This window comes from Emydura macquarii, unplaced genomic scaffold, assembly GCF_026122565.2.
Source record: "Emydura macquarii macquarii isolate MOO-44397 ecotype Brisbane River unplaced genomic scaffold, CSIRO-AGI_Emac_v2 contig_2897, whole genome shotgun sequence".
NCBI lineage: Eukaryota > Metazoa > Chordata > Testudines > Chelidae > Emydura > Emydura macquarii.
In genome coordinates, this window is record NW_027133034.1 from 9,131,745 (window position 1) to 9,153,292 (window position 21,548).

The following is a 21,548-nucleotide window of genomic DNA, read 5'->3' on the forward strand; positions in this document are numbered from 1 at the left end:
AAACCTGCTATTGTCAGATATAAGGCTACCTCCTGAGTGTCTTCTTTTTAACTGGCACCCTTTACTTGTTGCACTTTTAAAAACTCTTCAAGTTGTCTTCCACATTTACAGAGAGTTTCAATGCTGGAGGAGCTTTAAGTTGCTCCATTCTTCCAGCTGAGTTATTTTCTTTAATTTCTATTTACTCTTGGTACCAAACTGTGTTCAGGAATCACTCTGGGCCCAAATTGCTTGAAAGGGCTCCTCCCCTCTATTCAATGCTGCAATGCCTCACCCAACTGCCTCTGCATAACAGAACATGGGTTTCTGCAGCGCCCCTCCTCCAGACTTCCAGTCTGAGACACTAAACCCCTTAAAGGTACAGTTTCCAATACCACACACTCCACTAATTCATGAGCTGCATGGTTGCATTTGAAGCAAATTTTCAAACAAGAGGTATTTTTCCAAACAAGTGGTAGGTGGAGAGAAAGCACCAGGAAGTGGGTCAGAAACGCTCCCAATCAGAACCACGTGAATACTGCCAAATTTAGGATAAGAAAAATCCTTTCATTCACCTTGCTAGTCCAAATGCAAAAGAAAACTGATTTACCTTAGTATGTGAATGTAAAAAGATTTATTATTTTAATAACTGTTAAACTTTAACAGTAGCTGTTAAACTTTAACTAAGGTATAAGATCCCTGACATAATATTTAGATGTTTATTAAAACACTATAGATTACTCTATTTTATTAATATGCAGATCTTTTTATCAAAGTTAAATAGTTGGCCATCTTGATTTAAAATTATAACCCAGTGAGTTGAGATTCATCATGTCTGACTTAATTCTCACCTCCCCCTTTATTATTAAGTCCCGAGCCATTTACAGTTGTTTAATCTATTTTCTTGAAAGTGTGATCTGAGCTAAACCTTTAACAAAACAAAAAACTTGGTCTGGAAATGTTCAACTATCCTAAATAGACTTAGAACACTTTATACTGTTAGGGTTTTGCCTATTTGTTCTTCTACAAAATCTCTTTGTTTCTTTCTCAAACACTTCCAACTACAGCCTTGATCTAGAAATGTTTATGCAGTGCTTAGCTTTTTACATGAAAGTAGCCAGATTTAAATTAGATTGCTTGTTAGTACAGTTAAGGCTGTGAAAAAGTGTTTGTAGGACTGGGACCTTAACAAGCAAACCAGGTGGTTACCTTTCCTGTCTAACATGAAGCTCTACTAGGAGGACAGCTGGTTGAATTTTTTTGCATAAAAAGTATTTAACCAAAAAATGGCCTTTTAAAAACAACTCTTCTAAAAAAAACTGTCAACATCAAAATTTTCTGATTTTATAGAATGCATCAATTTTAATGAAAATTTCAGTTAAAAATAATAAAAAGTCACAAAAACACTCCAGAAAATTCAGAACTCTTTAAAATGTTTTCATAATTGTAAAGTTGTTTCCATTTTGAACAGTTGTCATTGTGAAGCAGGCTGCTGCCAAGCAATTATCCCCTTATGGGGCTAAACATATTTTCACTGACTTCAACAGGAGCAGGATTGGGGCCCTCACAGAATGCTTGGAGCATGAAGATAGAAGTGGGAGAATTCTTGCAGTGTAGTGCAGTCTGAGTTGGAGATCACAGCACAGGAAGTATGGGCCAGAATGAGTTAATTACAGTCCCCAGGCCTATTTAAGGGGACATAGTCAACAAACTTTCAGAGTGAAGTGAGATTTTTATCTTCTATTCCTATGACAGGTAACACCTCAGATTACTACACTTGAAAGAGGTTAGTGGGGAACTCTTCCCTCTCATTTGTTTCATTTGGCTCTTTGCATATAGTCTGTTTCACTTGCAGTCAGTCATTTCCCTATTTGGGTTTTTCATAGTAGTGGAGAAGGAGGTAAGCATTTTGAAAACGCAAAAATGTAATTGTAAGAACCACAAAAACTGGCAGGGAGACTCAAGGGCAAAGTAGAACCTGAACCTACTTTTAACTTGTAAGTGTCAAGATTTCAAGTTGGCACTGTCCCATTAATGTGATTTTCTTTTACATCTGTTACTCTGTGTGGTATTGAATCATTTGTCTTTTGTTCAAATGAAGTATGTGTACTCAGTTGCTGTGGGAAAAGATATTCACAACTGTGGAACAAAGGCAAAGTATCCCTATACTCTGGAGTTGCAGATGAGGGACTGCATTTCTTCTCTCCGCTCCTGCATAGTTCCCCTCCCCTCACATAGGCATCTGCAACTCCAGAGTAGAGCATTGACTTCAATGAGTTTTGGATCAGACCTGGAGACTTGAAAAGGGGATAGTAGCACTCCATACCTCTCCACACACATAGGGTTTTGAGCCAATGCACATATGTTACTGGCCCCTCTCCAGAACACACTATGTGCAGCATCTCCCTAGCAAACTGGGATCCCTCCCTCTGCGTGACCCATGGGATGCTCATCTCCTTCTGAGCCCAAGTAGGCTCAGTGCCCACTGAGAAACCCTTATGGTCCTCTGCATAAGGCAAATTTGACCTTATGTCCAGAAGGTCTGACGCAAGATAATGTCCTGCCCCTCCAAAAACAACAATGCAGGGCTCCTCACCTTTCCCACAGAGCAGTAAAACTACATCCTCTGTAAAACTGTGCTTCCATTGATGGGTCCCTGAAAATTAAGTAGGGAGCATCTCTTGAGGTCACAACAGGCACAGCTGCCTCTGGCTAACCTGGATGCAGGGCGGGATGCTTTCACCAGATGGCAAACACAAAGAACCAATTCCCATCTAAAAGCAGCAGAAAAGGGGCGAGGAGCAGATTGAGAGGAAAATGAAAAGACTTTTCCCTATTTCACGCAAACCATCACTGTGTAGCGGGATCCCCTCCTGCGTCCGCCCCGCTGTGCTTGTCAGACCAGCTGTTACCAGGTGTGCTGGGACCGCCACTTTTCATCCCGAGCCCTCCTGTTCCCGTGTGACTCCCCTCCTCTGGTCCTCCTGTCCCTGGCCTTACACCTGGCTCGCTGAGGGCTCCTCCGGCCACAGGCCGTCACTTTGCGCAGCGCCTGGCACAGCGCGGGGCTAACTCTGCAGCGAGGCAAACGCAGGCGCTGGGAGAGGGGTGGGTTAATTGCCTCCGTGCCGCCTAATCCCTTTCCTGGCTCCCTGCCGTTAGCCGGAGTCGGCCAGGGGGAGGCGGCTCTTACCTGGGGATGTATTTGGCCTCGTCCCGGAGCCGCAGCTCGAAGTCCCGCCAGGGCTGGTTCGGCCCCGCCGCGCCCCACGCCGCCGCCGCCGCCTCCTCCTCCTCCTCGTCCTGCTGCAGCGGCGGCTCCCCGCGGCTGCCCCGCCGCCACCGCCGCCGGCTGGCCCCGCGGAAGCCCCGAGCGAACTCCGGGAAGGTGATGGCCCCGTCGCGGTCGGTGTCGAGCCGCTGGAAGATCGCCTCGGCCTCGGCCGGCCGCACCCGCAGCTCGGCGCACAGCGAGCCGAACTCCTCCCGCTCGATGCGCCCGGAGCCCTTCACGTCGCAGGCCACGAAGAGGGAGCGGAGCCGGGCCAGCTCGTCCCCCTCCGCGGGCTCCATCGCCAGCGGCCCCGCCAGGGCGAAAGCGCCCGCCCGCCAGCCAGCCAGCCAGCCACTCGCCGGGCAGGGGTGCGAGCTCCGCTCCGCTCCCGTCCGGCTGGCCCTGCGCTTCCCCGCCGCCCGCGAGCCGGCCGACCAACCTGCCGCACAACTTTCCCTGCCACCGGCAGAGTCGCCCCGCCCCGCCCCGGGTTCGGCGCTCGAGCTGCTGCGGGACTCTCTCTCCTCGCCGCCCCAGCCACTCACTTCACTGGGCGGAACGTCCCGCGCCCACGCACGGCACCTCCCGCGCGAGGTGGGAGCCTTGGAACGCAGCGGGCGGAGCCCGGGAGCGTGCCATTATGTAAGGTGTAGCCTTTGGCGTGACTATCATCACGGGTAGCGGTGGCCAGTCACCTGTTTTTACAGGCTTGCCAGGTTCAGCTTAGACAAACGGTGCGGTTACCTGCGTAACTGCAACACTCCCTTTTATTTACTGAAGGAAATACCGGCAGGAAGTAGTGCAAATATTGGGGTAAAGTTAGTGAGTTATGGAAAGTATCTGGGAAGCTGGGAGGAGGAGTGGACCTTTTGCATATGTTTGCATTATATTTCCTTTGGGGGAAAAAACCATTAAACGGTCTGTTACAAATGTTTCCTTGCCAAGTGTTCAGGCCACATCAACTGCATACCTTGTTTTATGTCCTACAGTCCAATTGAATCTGGGATTCTCTTTAGGCGGGTAGTAAGCTGACACCATTTAGAAGTTGGTTATTCATTCTCAGCTTAGTTCCTATGCCACCGTCCCCTTCTTCCCTCCAGCAGAAACTTTCCAGATATCTGAAATTTCCCCATCTAGCCTGAGACTCAGTATTTGTTTCAGCTGAAGGAGGAAAAAGGGCACAAAGGCCTGGTCCAATGTCCATTGAAGTCAATGGGAGTTTGTTTCTTATTAAAAGTGCTCGTTAATAAACAGTTGTCTTTAGAATATATTAATTAAGAATGTCCTAGTCCAGTGGATGGTGATCCAGATACAATGGCAAATGATGTGCTTTTCAGGCCAGAGGCTACCAGGTGTGCTGTGAGAGGATTTTATTAAAATGTCATCAACACAAAAATGATATCAGCAACAGTTTATGGGGACCCTGTTGTAATATAAAATATTCTTATTGTGCCACAGCCTGATTTCTGAAGAGGCTACCAATTGATTTTTGCAGTGATTTTGTTTAATGTAGATCGGAAATGGCCAATCTTACTGAAGTGGAAACTCCATTAATTTCACTGAGGCTAAGGCTTGGTCTACACTTAAAACTTAGGTCAACCTAGCTACAGTGTTCAGTGGTGTGAAAAATCCCACCCCACTGAATGCTGTAGTTAAATTGACCTAACTCTGGCTCCTGGTGTAGATGCAGTTAGATAAACATATGAATTCATAGATGCCATCCCTCAGGGAGGTGATGTTGCTACCGTTCAGCACTAACACTTTCACTCTGCAGCAGAGGAAATGCTGTGGTCTTGGAATGATCTGTAACTATGGGGGTTGTCAGAATTTGTGCTCAATCATAAATCTCAGTTAGTAAGCCATAGAGAGCTTCAAAACGCTATTAAAGGTTGACTGATTTATTGTAGTTTTATGCTCTGTAAAAGGATTCAAGGTACCAACTTCAGTCTACACAGAAGCAGCTGATGTGACCTTAGAAGTAGGTTAGGGGAACAAGTTGTGTGTGTTTTTTCTCTGTGTCTACACTACTGGGTTATGGCACTGTAGTCCACATAGAGTAGACATGTCCTAAGATTTAGCCCTTTGTACTCCAGCAAAATCTCCCTGACTAGAACAAAAGAAGTTCTGCTTCCTCCCTGCTCTTATGTGGAAGATGGCCCACTAAGTATTGTGCTGATGAGTCAGCAAACCATATAAAGAGAGTGCTGATATTGACTAACAGAGAAGAGCACTAAGGCAGATTGCAGCTGTTCCCTCATCAAAAGGAAACAAACTTATCTTTCTTATGCCTGTCAGCCATTTGATAATGGGAATTCCTAGGCATTGGCTTTTGATGCTGACAACCTGTTGAGCTGAAGTACTCTTATCTGTGGGCTGAATTTGCCTCACCAGACAGTGATATCTCAAACTCATAATCAACGTGTACACCCCATCGTGTTTGCCTTTGTTGCCAAATGCTGTTCACGAGGTTATACTTAGGGCCCTGTCAAATTCATGTGAAAAACGTGTCACAGACTGTGAAATCTGATCTCCCCTGTGAAATCTGGCTATTGTGGGGGAGCGGCAAGGCTGAGGGTGCCCCAGCGGGGGGCTCCTACCATAGACCAGGCTCCGGCTGCCATTCCCAGCCCAGGCTAGGGAGGGACGGACTTTCTCTTACCCTGCTGGGGCTGCTCCCAGAGCGGACTAGATGCACTGCCGGGAACTTCCCATGGCTGCAGGAAATTCTGTGGCTGCTGGTTGGGACAGCCCCCGACCCAGGTGGGAGGCTGCAGCCCCAGCTGTCAGCCCCCAACTCGGTCAGAGGCTGTGGCCCAGCTGTCAGCCCCTGACCCAGGGTGGAGAGGCTGCTGGGAAAACCTGGACATATGATAATTCACTCCCCCAGACCTTGTGACCTTCACTTCTGCGCTACTGCTGGGGGTGGCACTGACTTTAGAGTTTGGCACCCATCCAGCAGAGGCTACTCCTTGGCTGACCAGCTATGCCAGCAGCAGCACAGAATTAAGGGTGGCAATCCCATGATCCCCCATAAAAGCCTTGCGACCTCCCTCCCCCCATGACTCTCTTTTGGGTCGGGAGCCCCACGGTTACACCAAGAAATTTCAGATGTAAACATCTGAAACCATGAAACTGACTATTTTTAAAATCCCATGACCATGAAATTGACCAAAATGGATCCTGAATTTGGTAGGGCCCTAGTTATACTTTTTGGTAATCTTGTGTCTCGGACACTGTCAGATTCACTCCTTTGTGGCTGCATGTCCCTGAATGTATGGTCCACCATGGATATGCCACCACAGAGTATAGCTGAACATTACTTTCCTGATAGAATACATACACTTTGGTCCTTTATTAATCCTGATTTTACACCTTGTCCTCCTCAACCCTTCTATATGTTGTCTTTTCCTGCTCTCATCTTGGTCATGTGGAAGAAACAAAGCTTCACTCTGCGTTTTAGTTGAGGCTCATCAGAGATCTGAGACTTTTATCATTATAAAAGCACAAGCATATGCAAAGGGAGAGCCACTGACAGAGTTGTTTCTGGTCAGTAATGGTCTCCACCTTCAGGCAGATTTTAACATATATTTATAACAGTGTTAGAATCACAGCAGTCATTTTTCTTATCATTAGTCAAGGTTACAGACATAGGCAAACTGCAGTACAAGCATTTTCAGCTAAGACAGTTGATATTTTTCAGCACTGTTTACATTCTTTTCTTCTGCACTGTCTCACTCTGTTTTACCCCCTCCCCCCACTTTACCCATAAGACATACTTTTATTGATCAAAGTTTAAGGCCTAAGCATTTTACTTCAACAATCCCCCCTTTGGTGCTCCGAAGCACCACACTGCCTTAAACTTCCACATTCATTAAGTCTTCAACTTCTTTCTGTACTTGCTCGTCCCATTCCTTTATTTCAGCATACATATTATATACTGCTGGGTTTTTTTTTTTTTGTTCTGGGTTCAGCATACCTGTTTGCATTTTCTTTGCAGTACATTTAAAGCAACATTTTATAAACATTATAACTACCTGTATACACACAAAATTGCCAATAATACCCCCAAATACAAGTAACATGATGTAGAAAATTTTGGACCCCCATCCTCTGAGCCACGACCATAGGCTCCATTGATCTGTTTCATGGAGGTTTGCTACTTCTTTTCTAATGTGCTTGGCTTGTGTGAAGATGTCATGGGTGTTATCTGGTATGTAAACACAACATTCGGGTCCTACCAAAGCACACACTCCTCCCTTGCTTGCTAGGGTAAAGTCTAGGGCCATTCGGTTCTGCAGAACCATTTTTCGTATACTACCCATTTCAGTGGCTATGTGTTCAAAGCCCTGGGTAGTGGCATTGGCCACTTCTTCAAGTACCCCAGCAACGCACCTTATTTCCTTGACAGCATATGCAACTCCAAGGTGAGGCAAGGTGATACCCCAATATCGTTGGGCCTTGGTGATTGCTCTTCGGTTCCGGAGCCTGCCCTGGGGTAGTGTGGGTGTGTACCTAATGGCAGGGACAATGGCTCCAATATATCAGGAGCCTTCCCACCATGGGGGTAATCTTTTATGGGCCTTATTCCCACAAATAAAATAATGACCCACTAAACCTATATATTCTTGTGAGTAAGCTACAGAGCTTTGCATTAAGCGAATGCCATAATAACTGATGTTCTGGGGGTAAGGAAAAGAGCCCCCATTTAGGGCAACATACCCTATAGAGTTGATAGTGAAGGTATAGTAACAAATGCTATAACCAATATTTATACTTTTGTGGAGTGCATTCTTCCCCCACATGGATCGGTTGGACTTAAAGCAGTATTCCCCTTGGGCCTCATAAACTAGTTGGATGTATTCTGTTTTATTCCGACCCACATCAGCCCAAGTTTGACCCTTTTCCAGAGAATGGACTGGTAACCCCTTGTACTATTTGTGTGGTGTTTAACAAAATCGGAGCCATGGGTATACCTTCTCCAGAATGCAAGAGAACATGACTGCAAATCCAACAGTTAGACACATTTAAATCTTTTCCGTAGTTGGTTAATTACTTGTAAAAAATGCGTTAGTACAGTCCAAAGAGCGTTTTTTTCTATGGTTCAGTCGCTTAGTTTTTAATTGTACCTCAGAGTCATCAGGTTGTCAGTCTTCTACTCCATGGACCTTAGGGATTTCCTCGACAGGTGTGCTGGCAATCAGGAACCATTTTTCTTCCTGCTTAGACCAAAAGAGAGCCATTCAGATAATGCCAATACAGAACATCCAGAAGATCACTAGCCATATAGTGTTTCTTCAACAGTTAGGTTTTAAACTTTTTTAGGTTAGGGCTTCCAACTTCCTTTGTTTTGTAAAGCACCATGAACATCTATGGTGATATAAGTAATACACAGCAATACAAGACATTCCCACCTCTCTCCACAATGGATCTGACCCAAAGCCCTTTGAAGTCAAAGGAAGTCTTTCTACTAACTGCAGGAGGCTTTGAATTACGCCCTATAAGAGCAATATTTTCAAGAGCCATATGTAACTTAGCTTTTCTCCAAATTCTGCCTTTACCTATATGCATGCAACCCCGTGCAGTCAGTGGTTATAACTAAGGACAGAATATGCTCTTTTGTGCCTTCTTGTCCTCCACTGTTACAGAATTTTTAATTTGGCTCATTAAGTTCAAGCAGCAAGATGAAGTATGGTGTCATTTAACATTGTCATGGAAGAGGTATATCCTCCAAAACAGATGCTACCTGCAGTATTATACCATCAGCCAATTTCAACCTATGCTTGCTTGGTACCCATGTTTCTAATCAAAGGATTCAAACATACCATTCAAACAAACTGACACAGATATAACAAAACAAAACATGATTCATTTTATGAGCTCTAACAGTGGGTGTTGAGGGCAGGATTCCCAGCATGAAATGGCAAAACAAGGCTTTGTTCTGAAATTATGCACCCATTGTTAGAAGGATGTATCATCTTGAATCCAGTTCTAGCCTAATTTAATATTCAAAAACAAAATATCACTTCTACAGCCCCGTAATTGTTGTTTTTACCCAGAAGACAGAAAAAGGCAGTCACATGAATTCAATAGGTATATACCAAGGTTACAAACATTTTAGAAATATCCAAGATATAATTTTCAGTCCCTTTTTTGTCTCACTACAAAAGATAACTCCAACCACACTTCAAAACCAGTTTCAGCACCAGAAAACTTATGGCTGAATAAGGTAATAAAAAGGTATGAAATAATGCTCTGTGAGCCAGTGCGTGAATACAGAGTACCTAACATAACACGTGTGCCAGAGATAGAAGAGTATCACAACTTAAAATATTCTGTTTGAACAGAACCTGAAGTATACAGATGACATAAAATCTGTTTCACTGGTGCTATGTTAGACACAGTCTAAATTCAGTATGAAACATCATCACTCAAGTATTAAACTGTGCTTTTTGTCACTATATATCAAGTAAGTTCATCAGTTATATTATGGGGAAAAACAAGGAGCCCGCTAATTTTGGTGGCTGTTGTGGCATCATATGGTGTCATATTACATTGCCTAACAGAAACGGGAAAGAGATTAGACTAATTTAAACAGAGTTCCTGGAGATAATTCTCTTCTCTGGCATGCACAAAGGCATCCTAATTCAGATTGCCAGTCCTAGTATTCCCCCCAGCCCAGATCCGGTCTCTTTGCCTAGTCAGTTCCAGTTTCTCAGCTCCAAGTCTCAGCTTCTCCTACTACCCCAGCATCCAATCTCAGTTTTCCTCTTCACCTCTCCTCCAGTTCTCCCTTTTCCCTGGCACCTGGTTCCTTTCCCCCGCAGTTGATTCAGGTCTGGTGCTCTCTACATGTGCATCAGGCAGCTTTCTTCTCCCCACAAAATGGCTGCAACAGCAGGGTCATTTAAAGCACAGGAAAAACAGTCTCCCTGATCTCGGTTTAGGCTCTGCCATGGCCTAGAGCAGCCAGGATAATTATTAATTGCACAGACAACCATAATACTGGCATTTCCTAACTTCTGAATACCTATCTTTCCAACCTTAATAATGTTCTTTTAATGTAGTTTTGTGTGTGTAAATATATATTCTGCTATTAAAACTTTGTATTATCAGCATGTGACCAATCATTATATGGCCACATTATCTGTTTGTTGTTCTCTGTTTGGTTTTTCTTTTAACAGTTTAAGCTCTTTGGGGCAGGTCTGTGTCATTTGTTCGCAAAGCAGCTAGCAGATTGCAGCTACAATGGGAAAGAGTAAAACATACACAAAAAATCTTGCTGTGAAACAATTAAATATTTGTACACGCATAACATAGCTATCACAACTCCACAGAAACAAGGAAGTTAAAAGTTAAGCAGCAGTACATGCCCTGTACTCCTCTACGCACAGGTGCACAGAAAAAATACTATAACCTTAACTCTGTCCCTCCTCACCCTTCTCTTCGATATATGTATCTCTTTACCATACTACCCTCTCTCACTACTATTAGTACTGGAAATCTGGTGTGCTGGAAGGGATGTGTTTGGTAAAGGAGATGATGAAAGATGGCATCCTTAAAAAATCAGAGTTAAGATGGAGGCGCGTGATTTGTGGTATACAATAATTTTGGAGAAAGATCTTCAGCCTATGCCCCTATTTTTGTGGCCTCATTCTTCCCTCTCCCTTATTTTTTTCTAGTGACTTCAATGGGATTTTCAGCTGATTACACAAGATTTGAAGTTGTTCCCCATAGAATACCAAGTGGTGTACATTATTCAGTGTCCACAGCCACTACATCCAAAATTTGTGCAAGTTGCAACCATTTGCAACCAATTGCAACCATTTTCTGACCAGCTTACACCTGCTCTGTAACTTATACCTCCATTTACATCATTGCTAATTCTGGCTCAAGTTTTTATCCTTTCCAATCAAACAAGCAAGATAATACTTTTAGTAAAATTTAGCATGTTGATTGTTGTGACCCTTCCATGCCTAGGGTAGCCACCTGAAAATGCCAAGGTCAGGGCAGGCTGCAAAAGGAGAGAAGATTCTCCCAGCACTGGTGGGTGGCACTGAAGCCAGACTTCCCAACCAGCCACAAACTGTCCTTCTGATTCCCCAAACCGGTTATCAAGAAGCTAGTACACAAATACACACAGCCCCCTTTACTGCATTCCAGTCTCCGGCCCCCAATCAGCCACTAGGTCCAGTAAAGAGACCAGTTATTTAAACTCTATGCTCTTTACTAAAAAGGTTCCCTCTGACCCTAAAGGGTCAGCCACAGTACCAGATCAATATAAGTTTGGACCTTACCCAAAATACCACGCTGCCAGCCAATCCTTTAGTAACTAAAACTAAAGGTTTATTATAAAAATAAAGGAACAAACAATAAGAGAAATGTTAAAGGATTAAAGCAATCAGATACATACAAATGATTTGAAAGTCCATACACATCAGGTTTCTATAAGAATTGCGGAGTTTGCAGGCTTGTATAGTCCTTCTGGTATACATCCAGTACCTGGATGGGTCTCAGTCCTTTGTTGCACAGCTTCAGTTGCAGATGGCTTGATCCAGAGGTAGATAGGTGGCTGAAGCTGAACAGGATTGAAGACAAAATGGATCCCGTGCACCTGCCTTTTTTGTCCTCTGGCCCCTGACATGCTACTTGTGGAATTTCACAGGAACCAAAATGAAGTCCAGAGTCACATGAGCAAGTCCTGATGACCCATCAGGTATATCCCTGGCTTCTCCTCCTGGGCCCCTTGTACCTGTGAATTTCTTAATGGGCCATCCATCAAGCAGGCTTTTGTTCTGCAGCCATCCTGTCTGGAATGTGACCCAGGCAGCACAATTTGAAATACAGATATATCAAGCATATGTGTAATGGAAGTTATGGATATAACACATGAATATAAACATCATCATCTTACTTAGCACATTATAGCCTTTCTAACAGTACCTGACATGGCATATCTTACATGAATTACTATGATTTTGACATACTGATGTCAAACAATATACTAAATGCCCTCCTTCCCTCCTCCCCCCCAAATCCAGCCAGCGTGACAATTGTACTTCCAATTTTCAAAATGTATCACATGTATTATGTTTTACAACACCCCTGTGAGGGAGATAAATGACTTGTGCAAGACCAGAAAGGGAGTTAGTGGCTTGGTGTACACTTACCTCAGCGATTCGGCAGCAGTCGACGGGAGTTATGCAAAGTACGCAAAGAACTTGCGTAACTCCCATCGACTTCTGTGCTTCTCTTCTGCGTGCTGTCTTCGCTGCACTGCGCTGACGAGAACTGTGTTCCCGTCGACGCAGCACTATGCCACTTGAGGAGGTGGTTTTAGTACATCGACTTTTGGATCGGCTGAGCAGGTCTTCACTGATCGCTCAGTCGATCCAGATAAGTCAATCTGACGGCAGCGACTTTGCCGCTGTCAGTATAGACATAGCCAGTGTCAGGATTAGAGTTGAGGAATTCATGGTCCCCAGTCCTGTGCCCAGATCCCAATTAAAAATATGTACAAGACTAATTGACATAGCATCTCTTTGCTGAAGCACTGTCATATTTACAGCCAAAGCGTCCATAGCAATAGGCAGAGTTCCTCGTTCAACTAAACGTTAGCAGGTGGGACACAGAGGTCATGATACACTCGTACTGTTTTACTGATTTCTTTAATAGACTTCAAATCATGAGCAAAGCGGCAGCCATAGAGATGAAGCAACTTCAACCTGAAAGAGAGAAAACAGACCATTAGGAACAGAATTAAACACAGATGGTAAAAGAGTACTTGGCAGCAAAAACAGAACGAGTCCCTGACACTGTACTGATCCCTTTTAAAGCCCCTTGACTGTTTGGTCAGTCAGGTAGCCTCTGGAATGACCAAGTTCATGGACCTAACAAGGGAGCCCTTGTGCTCTCTCTCATGTCACTCTACCAAGAATATTCCAATGCCAGCAGATAAAAGGAGAATGATATATTAAGGAGAAGCTGACAAGTAGTTTATTCCCAACTTTACATTAGATTTTGTTATGGTAAAAAATGGATGGGAGGACAGGGTTGCAAGTCCTAATATTAATAGGCTCTCAACAAGAGTTTCAGAATATCTCAATTTTATTTAATTTATTCTGTAAAATTTTTATATTTTAAACAACTTTTTAAACAGAGTAATTCTTCCTCTATCGTGCACAGTTAGAAACCTAAACAAACACAATTTGCAGTATGGGAGAATCAGAAAGCGGAACTGACCAATCTGGGCTTATCCTGCAAATTATATGAAATGAAAAAAGTAAACATCAAGGCCCCGATCCTGCCCTCAGTTGCACAAGTGTTTCTCCCTAGGTAACTGAGGACATTGTGCGATTTATCATGATAAAAGTAAATTAGAGTTAATTATTTTCATTTTTAATAATGCAAGGAGTTATTAGTGACAAAAACCAAGACTGGATGTTTTCTGAAAGACATGCTGTAGTTCCAACAGGAATTAATTCCAGGATGTCTATGGCCTGTGTTATATAGGAGGTCAGACTAGATGATCATAGTAGTCCCTTCTGGCTTTATAATCTGTGAATATGAAAAAAAGCAACAAAAAATATGTTTTGTGTATTATTATATATCACAGTGCTTCTTTAAACCAAGAAAAGAGTAAAATTTTCAAAAGTGTCTAAGTAGCCCAGAAGCCTAAATCTGCTTAATTTCCAATCAGATTTAGGCTCCTAAAACACTCTGCGCTTTTGAAAATTTTATCCCAGATAACCGGCCAGTTAAATAAACCTCCAAAATTTAGGGAGAATTAATTAAAAAGAACAGGAAAGTACTGAGAGATATTTTATTAAATGCTTTTTAGATATAAAGGACACAAATTATATTCTAATTTTTCTGCATTTACAATGGTGCAAGAGAAGAATTTGTACCAGAATGACAAGGGATCTCAATTACAAAGGAATACTCTGTGTAGGGGATTGGAAACGCTGAGCTTCCACATGGGGCATTTCCTGTGAATTCTTCTATCAGTAACAAGTGTGTACCCTTCCCCCATTGAAGAAGCTGTAGCTTTCACACTCAAACTTGGAGAATTCAGAAAGATCTGCAGAAAATAGAGGCTTTCATAGTGAGGTCCCCTTGTCTTTCCACTGCCATCAAGCCCCACTGGCTCCTGGAAAGCACAGATCTAGGATTCATTCTGTGAAGACATCTCCATACTATAGCTGCCATTGGATTGCTGCTCAAGAGGCAGTCCTCATCTCTGGAGCAGGAAAACTGAGAATAGGAGGCCATTGCCTATTGACTTACCTCTTATTGTTTCCTCCTTGTAACGAGGAGGCGTGGCCTCCTCCAGAGGTCAACACCTAGGGACTGACACACACTACCTGGTGGGCAGAACCGGGTACGTCATGACCCATCCACCAGAAGTGGAGGGGCAGGACATGAAGGGGAGGTATAAAAGCATCTCAGTCTGGGGTGAGCCACGCTTAGGAGGATGTCTCTCACCTGCTGTGGGAGTGGGAAGCCAGAGCAGACTCCTATTGCACTGTGGACTGGCCTGACCGGATCTGCCAGTTACCTGACAACCCAGACGCTGATGAGCTGCTAGGACTGCCACTCACGGAGTAGCCCAGGGAGATGGAGGACAACCTTAAGCTGCAGGTACATCACAAATAGGGTGTAGGAAATAGCCCAGGGATAGCTGACTACAGTCTGGCTGTGCTCCTGCCTAAGCACCGGTCGGCGTGTTTCAGCCCCGCTGACTCAGTGGTGGAACACTCTACTGCTGTTAGGGACTTGGGCTGGGACATGGTGGAATACAGTAGGGCCGGTCCCCCTACCTCCCTGTCACCCCACCCCCCAAAGTGGCAGAATCATCCCTGCCTGAGTCCCAACAGTGTTGGTGCTCACCCCTACCTGAGAGCTCCAACTGTCTGCTGTGCCGCTCTGCCAGAAGGCCTGATTTATAACCTACTGTGGAACTGCCTGGCCATAGGCCAGTGTCCTAACTGTTTGCTACCCCAGCTGCTCCCCCACCCCCACCCCAACAGAGAGCCTGGGTTTATAACCTACTGGGAGACTGCCTAGTCACAGGCCACTGCCCTAACTGTTTGCTGCCCCCTCCCCACCTGCCAGAGGGCATGGGCTGATAGACTACTTTGGGGCTACCTGTTCATAGGTCAGACCCCTCACTGTGTGTTGCCCCGTTCTGCCAGAAGGATTCACTGGGGCATGGACTGCCGCTAACACTCCCCCCACTTTTGTCTCTGGAGCCTTCCCCTACTGCTCAGAGGAGGAGGCATGGCCTCCCCCAGGGACTGACGCCAAGGGACGACCACACCTTGTTACACTTCTCCACAGGCAAAAATGAGACCTAAATTAAACCAACGTTCTCCTCTCCAATATGAAGCATGGATCTCGTCCACGGACATACATTCTTTCTGCTGGGGGATTGCTACCAAACTTAGTAGAAGAACTACACACAATGATTGCATAAAGTACAAGATAGCCACACTATGGGAGGAGAAAAGAATTGAAGGTTGTCCTTTAATGCACTTCCTTCTCTGTTCCCAGCGAACACTTCTTCCTTATGACCTCAAACCACAAGAGCTTTAAAATTGGAATGAAAACCAGCTGTATTGTATTTTATCAGAGTAACATACCTATGCAATTTAGTTGGAATTCTTAAGAGCTGCACTTGAAACTGTTTCTGTGTAAAGAGTTTGAAACTCATTGTATCTTTACATAAGAGCAGAATAAGGATCCAAGTAAAATTTTCACTGAGATTTTTACATTGAACACATACTATATTGAAAAAAGGACAGTTTCTTTTCAGGGCCATACTTTTGTTCTGTTTTAAAATGTACCCTACCATCATTTCTACTGTGGCCACATGCATGGTTATATCTAAATGCTACAAAAGGGAGAACACAAGTAACTTGAGCATTCTAGATGTACACAACTCTTTGGCACCCTTAATTCAGGATAGAAAAAGTTCCCTTCAAAACAGAAAATAATTATTTGCAAACCAAACAATACTGGTAAAACAATATGGGCAGAAAGGAAAAGGGCAGGAATGCCATTATGCTCTCTCTCAAGAATCTCTTAAATGAGGAAGTGTTAAAGGAGGTTCATCTGTTCTTTTACACCAAAGAAGATTAAAGGTTACGTGACTCAGAACTGCAAAGTGAGACAAAACAGATAAGATTAAAAGTTGTAAAACTACACTAATTCTTTGGGAATGTAATATAAAACCTCCTACTCGTGGCTCTTAACTAAGGAATGAGATGTTTACATAGGTTTTTAAAAAGTGAGCTGGAAAATCTTTCATCAGTTTTTCTAACCATTTTAAGAGATCCTCCTTTCCCATCAAGGTCAATAAAAGACTTTTTATTTTACACTATAAGCATTTTATGATCGAAATGATATGTTATTTATTCTATGTCAACAAAAAAGAATTGGATAGAAAAAATAAAAATGTGAACTCTGTTGGGGGTGCCATTTCTTTTTGACATACATATATAAAGTGTAGTGGATTTCTTACCCACTCTTCCCTCTAATGCTAGCTATGAAATAAAGCTGGTTCTTGTGACCTCCATTCCATGAATGAAGTAAGTTGGTACATGAACCTGGCAGATACAGCTGTTGATCATAAGTTTCTAGAACTGCAGAACACTTAAACAACATTTAACAAATATTTGCTCAAATTTTTACATAATTTGCTTAGAGTTTGCACACACCCTGTTATCACAAATATTCTAGTGATGTTTGGTTAAACAGTGAATTTTAAGTGAATACTGGAGAATATACACAGAAACAGAATTTAGAATCTGTAAACATGGGTAGCTGCACTGGAAATCTGATCCTATTCTACAAGACCCAACTGTAACAGTTGTCCATTGATTAGGAGACTATACAGTTAGAATTTTGGCATAGAGAGGAGCAGAGCCTAACCCAGTGTTTTAACAGGGTTGTGAAACTGGGCTAAGACTTTTGGATATGTCCGTAGCGTAACCTCTGTTGTTTGTAACTACATGACAAGTTATAGCAAGTTATTTTAGTATAGATGGGTCATTGTAGTTACTCATCCAGTGATAGAACAGAAACATACCAGGTGACATTATACGCCCAATCAAAACTAAGACAGCTCAAATTTCAAATGCTCACAAGAATCTCATTTATATATACACTACAAACCAGTTATTATTTGCAGTGACAATTCAGCAAATAATTTTGAATAATTTAATTTAATAAAAATGAAAGTTATTTGCAGACAATCCGAAAACAGAAGCAGCTACATTTGTTAAACAAACAGTACACTCTGTATTAATCACAGAACTGGGTTTGGGTTTTGTTTTTAATATAAACCTTTTCTTTTAAATTATGGCTATAATAAGAAAAGTGACTGTAAATATGACCTCATGGAGACACATTTATTCTATTCTCTATGGCTTCCATAGCAGAGCAACTCAGTTTACAATCCAGGTTTTGTAACTGCCAGCTCGGCAAACTCACCACAGTATCTGAAAATCAACCTCTCCTTTCTCCTACCTACTACATCAAATATTCTGCAATCAAAAATGCTACCCACCCACATCAAAAGGTGGGGGAAATTAATGGGGCCAGAGGTGAAAGGGGGACAGTCCTACTAGCATGGGAGGGAGAGACTCCCCAAGGGACACTGGGTAGCTCCTCCCCCTGGGAGGCTCTGGCACCCGTTGGCCAGCTGGGAAAGAGGGGTGCTGATTAGTCAGCATTCCCTAGCTCCCAGATTTGGCCCAGTTCAGGGCCCATGTGGAGCCTGGGATCCCTGCAGGCACAAGTGCCTACCTGCGTATATCTCACTGTAGTACCAGGATCATGTTTTGATCGTGGTTAGTAACTCAAGAAAGGTACAGTTTTTTAATACAGAAGTCACTTACAACTACAGCCCCACTTTAAGGATATACGAAAATTCTAAAGTGATTATCATCTCAGTTTCATCTCTCCCCATGTGACATTTTCATTATACACAATAAACACAACACCTGTACTTCCTTTCTTTCTTTAACCAGTGATATAAAGATTGGTAACACTTCCTTCTCTATTTCCATGGTTAATTCTATCGGCTCGTATTTACAATCAGAAAGCTGGGTCACTTGCACCTACTCTGAGTGTTTTCAGCTATAACAATGTTGATTTAAAAAAATACAATACAGGCTTATTTTCTGCAGATCACATTTCTCTTATCAGAGTTAAAAACACTGTAAATGGATGTAGATACCTTAAGTACTATATGAAAAGTCATTGTGAGTCACATCAGACTCTGCAATTTTTTAAAGTTATTTAAAAGGATGTGTAAAACAATTGAATACAGATACCTTAACAGCATCTAATATGAATGGAAAACATATATAAACAGTGTCGTGTTGGTTCTAGATTCCCCATTAATTTATCAGGATCAAAGTCTATGTCTGATAAAATAGCTTAGTATCATAGCCAATAGAATAGCTGAGCTTTTTATCTGTGTAAAGCCAAAGCTCTTACCTTTTACAGTATTTGCAGAGTTTTTTAACTGAATCCAGAGTGACATCCTTGCAGAAACTGAGTTTCACACATTCCAAACTGATATGGCAGAAGCTGGCCAACAAGCAGACCCTTAGATCCAAAAATAAAAAACAAATTAACTCCAAGTTTTGCCCAGTCTCTTGAAAAGCACCTCTTTTTGTTCTCTACACAGAGACCTATAAATAAATTACATTATCTTAGAAATATGTAGGTGATTGTGGTCTGACTGCTAAAAATATATATAAATATATATTGCATATAAAAATATAAAAACATACATTCAGATTTATATTGTATTTTCCATGTTTTAGAAAAATAAAAGGGGGGAAAAATCCATACCTATAAAGCTTGTGGAGCTTAAAAGGTCTGCCAGGAAAGTTGGCAGAGTCTGTAACCTTCTTGAAGCCAATCTTCTGATTATAGCTTTCAGTATTAGCAAAAGATACTATCCCATGCACCCAGTTTAAACAACTTGGTTGTACGGTTTTTTTTTTTTTTTTTTTTAACTAATTGAAGCAGACAGAGACTTCTCTGAGCATCAGCCAACATGAAGATTTCAATTTGTAAAGCGCAGACATTTATGAGTTTAAAATCTCACTCATAATTCACTCATTTTTTGAAAGATGCTCTGAACCCTGCTCTGCAAGGGGACCTGCAGCTGGCCCGTGTAACCTGAAAAGGGGGCTGCAGTGATCAAGGAAGCTGGCGGGAGGGGGGGGGTTACTAGGGTACTTGGGATACACACAGTGGAGCTTGCTCTGTATTAGCCTAATCACAATTGTCTCACCTCTACCTTGTGCTCCCCCAGTCGGTTTGCTCTATCTACCTGCTCTGTCGAATCTAATATTTGGGCTCCAAATCTCTCTGCACGCACATGGCTTTCAGTGCCGGATGGAGTTTTACATTGCAAGATATTCAGGGTATTTTTCACTGCATGTGTTTGTACAGTACCTAGCACAACTGGTCCCCCAGCCCTGACTGTGGTCTCTAAGTGCTACGACAATACAAATAATAAATCCCTTAGCAGCATCCATCATCAGATCCAAATTGTGAATTAATGCTGCCCTCGATTGGACGAACCCTTGGAGAAGGCTGGCTGCACAACCACTGCCTGCCACCACACTGGGCTGCAGGTTATCCTTGCTGATACAGATGGATGCCATATGATCTATATATACGAGCAATGCTGAAAAAGAATTGTTAAATGGCACATTCTTGGTGAAGAGCTGTTATGCATTCTAGAGGTATATAAATATACTGATCCCTGGGTAGAGATAAAAAACTCACTCTTCCTTCCAAAACTCCCACTAAAATAGACTGAAATCTCTCTAAACACAGAAGAATAAGTTTTGGGTGCTCTTAGCATCTCTACTATCAGCAGCACTTTTGTGTATTTAGTAACTGAGACAGTGCCAGTGTGTGTGACTAATAGACAGAAAAGGTAAAATCCTAGCCCCAGAGAAATCCGTGGCAGCTTTGCCATTGACTTCAATGAGGCTAAGATTTCATACACAGAGACTAAACTTTATGTTAAGCCAATAAAATACAAAAGCATATATGAAGCAGTTTATTAATGGAAATAGGGTATGTGCAGTGATTCACTGGACCAGCTGCTCCTGAAGGCCTCATTACAAGCTGAGTAGCTGTAGGCTGAACCAGCTAATTTCCAGATCTTGAGTAAAAGGGTATTTTCCTCTTGGGGCAGAAAAAATAGTCCATTCAAGTCTACACTAATTAACCAAAGGGCAGGCATTTCTGCTGGAGTTATGAGCAACTTGTTCATTTATGAAGTCAACTTATTAATTATTTTAGAAATGTAAGCATGAGAAGATTAAGATCTTGCATACTATATGTTTAGGTTTGAAAGAAGAAGTTACTCACCTTGTGCAGTAATGCTGGTTCTTTGAGATGTGTCCCCTTATGGGGTGCTCCACTGTAGATGTGTCTGCACTGCATCCCTCTGCTGCTGATCAGAGAACTTTGGTAGCCGTCCTTCCCATCCACACATGTGCTACTGCCGGCCTGCCACAAGGCTAGCCAGCGTGTGTGGGAAATCCCTCCTCAGTTCCTTCTCTATCACAGAGTCAACTACTAGAACTCCAAAGCAGAGGGGAGGAAAGTGGGACATGGAGAACCCAGAGGGGGAGACATTTCAGAGAACCATCCTTACTGCACAAGGTGAGTAACTTCTTCCTCTTCTTCTTCAAGTAGTGTCCCTATGGGTGCTTCACTGTAGGTGACTCCCAAGCAGTGTCCACCACTGGAGGTTGGGACTTTGTAGTCGAGTCTGATATGGATGATAGTACAATATATTGAATTTGGTGTCTGCAGCTGAAAACCCTGAGATGGCATAGTGTTCTGCGAAGGTGTGTGCAGATGCCCAGATAGCTGCTTTGCATATTTCTGATATGGGATACCCTGGGAGAAGCTGATGGATAAGGAGACTTACCGCGTAGAATGCATGCATATTGATGATGGGCATGCTATGTTACGCAATTGGTAACAAAGTTTAATACATCCCGAAACCCAACTGAAGAATCCCTGAGCTGAAATCGCTGTACCTTTTGACCTATTTGCAACGGAGAGGATGAGTCTCAGAGAGTTCCTGAAGGCTCTTGTCCTGTCCAAACAGAAGGCCAAGGCTCTCCTCACATCAAGCGTATGGAGGATGGCTTGCCTATTATGCTGATGGGGTTTGGAATAAAAGGCTGAATAAGGCATAAAAGGCTGAAGCTGAATAAGTTGATTTATGTTAAATACAGAAGTCTTCTTA

At 43.0% G+C, this 21,548-nt stretch overlaps 2 protein-coding genes across 9 annotated transcripts in view; both read right to left on the reverse strand.

Moving 5' to 3' along the window:
* The window catches only part of RASEF (RAS and EF-hand domain containing), a 51,772-nt gene extending 47,926 nt beyond the window's left edge, over positions 1 to 3,846 (reverse strand). Inside the window, exon 1 of one of the 2 annotated variants that reach the window (XM_067568817.1) lies at positions 3,173 to 3,846. In XM_067568817.1, coding sequence (XP_067424918.1) covers positions 3,173 to 3,552 — 380 coding nt within the window. In that variant the 5' untranslated portion in view covers positions 3,553 to 3,846. The remainder of the gene's footprint in view (positions 1 to 3,172) is intronic. The other variant, XM_067568816.1, reaches the window with a different exon arrangement.
* Positions 3,847 to 6,735: 2,889 nt separating this feature from the next.
* Positions 6,736 to 21,548, reverse strand: part of LOC137167232 (uncharacterized) — a 97,737-nt gene continuing 82,924 nt past the window's right edge. For 3 of the 7 annotated variants that reach the window (XM_067569310.1, XM_067569309.1, XM_067569307.1), the window contains 2 exons: positions 18,755 to 18,865; positions 11,459 to 12,975 (listed from right to left, as the gene is read on the reverse strand). In XM_067569310.1, the coding sequence (XP_067425411.1) occupies positions 12,858 to 12,975; positions 18,755 to 18,865 (229 nt within the window). In that variant the 3' untranslated portion in view covers positions 11,459 to 12,857. Of the gene's footprint in view, positions 8,470 to 11,458; positions 13,808 to 18,754; positions 18,866 to 21,548 lie in introns of those variants that run through there. The other 4 variants (XR_010924061.1, XM_067569308.1, XM_067569313.1 and 1 more) reach the window with 4 other exon arrangements.